General features: G+C 43.0%; 1 protein-coding gene across 1 annotated transcript in view; it reads left to right on the forward strand.

Annotated features, from left to right (window-relative positions):
- The window catches only part of LOC107097300 (filamin-B-like), a 75,771-nt gene that overhangs the window by 47,982 nt on the left and 24,603 nt on the right, over window positions 1-3,186 (forward strand). The window contains exons 27-29 of the mRNA XM_015394398.1: window positions 1,164-1,317; window positions 1,394-1,583; window positions 1,661-1,908. Coding sequence (XP_015249884.1) covers window positions 1,164-1,317; window positions 1,394-1,583; window positions 1,661-1,908 — 592 coding nt within the window. The remainder of the gene's footprint in view (window positions 1-1,163; window positions 1,318-1,393; window positions 1,584-1,660; window positions 1,909-3,186) is intronic.

The following is a 3,186-nucleotide window of genomic DNA, read 5'->3' on the forward strand; positions in this document are numbered from 1 at the left end:
TAAAAACAGTGTAAAAAGACAATCATTAAAATCAATACATTAAAAGGCATACGTAGCCTATTAAAAAAAAAAAATTAAAATCAACAATTGTAGGCATTTCTAAAAAGGAAAGTTTTCAATCCTTTCTTAAAAGAATCCACCGTCTGTGGGGCCCTAAGGTGGTCTGGGAGGGCATTCCACAGACGGGGTGCTGCGGCTTCGAAGGCCCTGTCGCCCATTGTTTTTAGCCGTGTCCTGGGTGGGGCCAGACGGTGCTGTTGGCCTGACCGGGTCCAGGAAGAGGTGTGTGGTGTGAGCAGTTCAGTGAGATATGTGGGGGCCGCACTGTGCACACAGTGATGGGTGTGCAGAAGAATCTTGTACTCTATACGGGCGTGAATAGGGAGCCAGTGTAAAGTGTGAAGGATAGACTGAACATTAAGGCTTATTATAGGAAAATGCTAAAGTTACTGAAACTATAGGTTAGTGCAAGTATATGTTTTCCTAGTATGGGACTGTGCATAAAAAATAATTTCTAGAATCATTTTTGTTTATCGATAATTAACGTTTTTATCACTATTACTTTAAAAGCTATATTTAACATGTGATTCAGGACTTTTCCTCTTGGAAAAAGACTTGCTGCCCATAAAGTAAAATACTGAATGAAATAAATTGATAAAAAGTTTAAAAGTTTACATTAGTTTTCAATTGATGCCTTCTTTTTGAAAATATCTTTGCTGCTCATGATGATCATGATAATAATGGCTGACTACATTATTATTATTTTCATTACAGATGGTCATTTTTCAATGTATTGTCAGTTTTGATGTGAGGAGCCTTTGCCGTCTACCTGTGCTGTTCAGAAACGTCAAGTCGATGAACAGAAAGAACAATCTTAAAGTTTCTAGAAGTAGTAAAAACCTGAATAGGAAGCCCTGGGCAAGACGGAATGAGTCCTGTTCAGATCCTTCAATGCCAGCGTGTAGAAAGTTAACTACCGAAATAAACTATCCTGCAGTTTGTCCAAACTAAAACATCTGAGATCTGAAAGCCACTAAATTAAAAGGTTATGAAACTTTGTTTGAGCCCTTTTCCAACCGCATTCAGCCTTCTTCTCTTCTTCACTGGATTCGTGACCTGCTTTTAATCCTGTGTTGTTGTTGATTCATCCCAACCTCCTTTAGCCCCTTTAAGTTCAGAGTGCTGCCCACTCACGATGCCAGTAAAGTGCGAGCCAGTGGACCCGGGCTCACCAGCGGCGTCCCCGCCAGCTTTCCAGTCCAGTTTAACATTGACGCCCGAGATGCCGGTCAGGGCCAGCTAAGCGTGCTCATCACAGTCAGTAACACACACACATGTTAAAGCGATGTGTGTGAAAGGATGCCTCAAGGTCTATTTTATTTTTTTACCTCAGGACCAGGATGGCAAACCCAAGCAGCCAAATATCCATGACAACGGTGACGGTACATACACGGTATCCTACATCCCTGACCGGACGGGGCGCTACACCATCGTCATTAAGTACGGTGGAGACGACATCCCTGCGTCGCCCTACAGAGTCCGCGCCTCGGCGTCCGGAGATGCGAGCAAGTGCACGGTTACCGGTAAACGAAGCACAAGATGTTCACAACAAAGCACTTTGCATAAACAAGCAGAAGCAAAAGGTGCCATCTTCACACAGGTCCCGGGGTGGGCCCCACCGTGGCCATTGGCGAGGAGCTCGGCCTGGTAGTCAATGCAAAGGGTGCTGGGAAAGGAAAGGTGAGCTGTATGGTGGTTCAGCCCGACGGCAGAGAAGTGGAAGCTGAGGTTCTGGAGAACGAGGACGGCACCTTTGATATTTACTACACTGCCCCGGCCCCTGGGAACTACGCCATCTACGTCCGATTTGGAGGAGAGAACATCCCCTGCAGTCCCTTCAAAGTTATGGTGAGACGGAGGGGGGCTGTTTTCTCCATTTCTTGTAGGTTAAATCAAAGCAACAAATGGCTTCGTTAAAGTGACACCTTTCTAATCACGAAGCTTGAAAATGTGGATCTAGTTTTAGATATTTATGTACATCTTTGTCTGTAACTCACAGGAAAGGGTTAGGGTAAAGACCTAATCCTATTAACCAATTGAATCCAATTTTTAAGTTTTTCCTTTTTGTGAGATTGATGTACTAAGGGTGTATTTTACCAAGCAACACCTCGAGCTTTAACTGTTATTTTCTGACTAGATAAAACAATAAATCTGTCTTATTCAGCCGCCTTCTGGGTTCTAGTCCAACATGGATTGGAGCACAAAGTATTTACACAGTTGTACTTTATTAAATGTTGTCAAGGTTCCAAGTAGAAGACCGACATAAACTGGCGTATTCTCTCACCTAAGCTGAGGATCTCTGCAGCTCCTCTTAGTTGGTTCTCTCTCTCTAGGGCTGCAGCTACTTCATCCCCCCCTCCAAGCTAGATTGATGGACCTGAGCTCTGGGAGATTTTTCTCTTGCAGACCTCTAGAGCCGAGCATACACTGCCAGTTTTTGTCATTTTCGGCAGATTTCTAGTCGTGCGAGAATTTTTTAGATGGGGCTGAGTTTCAGCCTCATTGTGTGCCCTGCTTCATGTAGTATACAACAAGGGTTCGATTAGCCTCTAACAATCAGGAGTCATGAGGTCAGGAGAAAAATCGAACATGTTTGAGATTCATTCAGCCCTCGTGCCGTGTTAACGAGCAATCCTGCTGCTGAAGCAGTTACTAGAACCTCGAACACTGCACATGTGCCAACAAGGGAGTTCTCCTTCCATGTTGATGACTGCGACCAGAGGTAGCTCTCAGCACCGAGTGTGACGTGTGGTTTTTGGACATGCAGGTCGCATCAGTGTCGGGCCGTACCGTGTAAGAACGTGCATCATAAGCTGCGAGCTTTTAAACCCTGTGGTTTCATTGTACAGTTTGAGCTGTAGCTGCGTACAACGACTGAATAGATTGTAGAGTTCATTCCTAAGGGATTCACGACAAAAATAACACGGAAAAGATGTTTTACTATGTGGATAATTTATTTATTTATTTATCTATTTTATTTATTTCGAACAGACAGTAAAAACAATCAAGAAAGAAAAAAAATTTTTATGAAACAAACTTAAGAATGATTATTTTGCCCATTTAACATGTAAATTTTATATTTTCTGTTCGAAAAGGAGCAGGTAGAAGATACATCTTATAATGTCC

The sequence above is a fragment of the Cyprinodon variegatus genome, unplaced genomic scaffold, assembly GCF_000732505.1.
Source record: "Cyprinodon variegatus isolate N-32 unplaced genomic scaffold, C_variegatus-1.0 Scaffold683, whole genome shotgun sequence".
Lineage (NCBI taxonomy): Eukaryota > Metazoa > Chordata > Actinopteri > Cyprinodontiformes > Cyprinodontidae > Cyprinodon > Cyprinodon variegatus.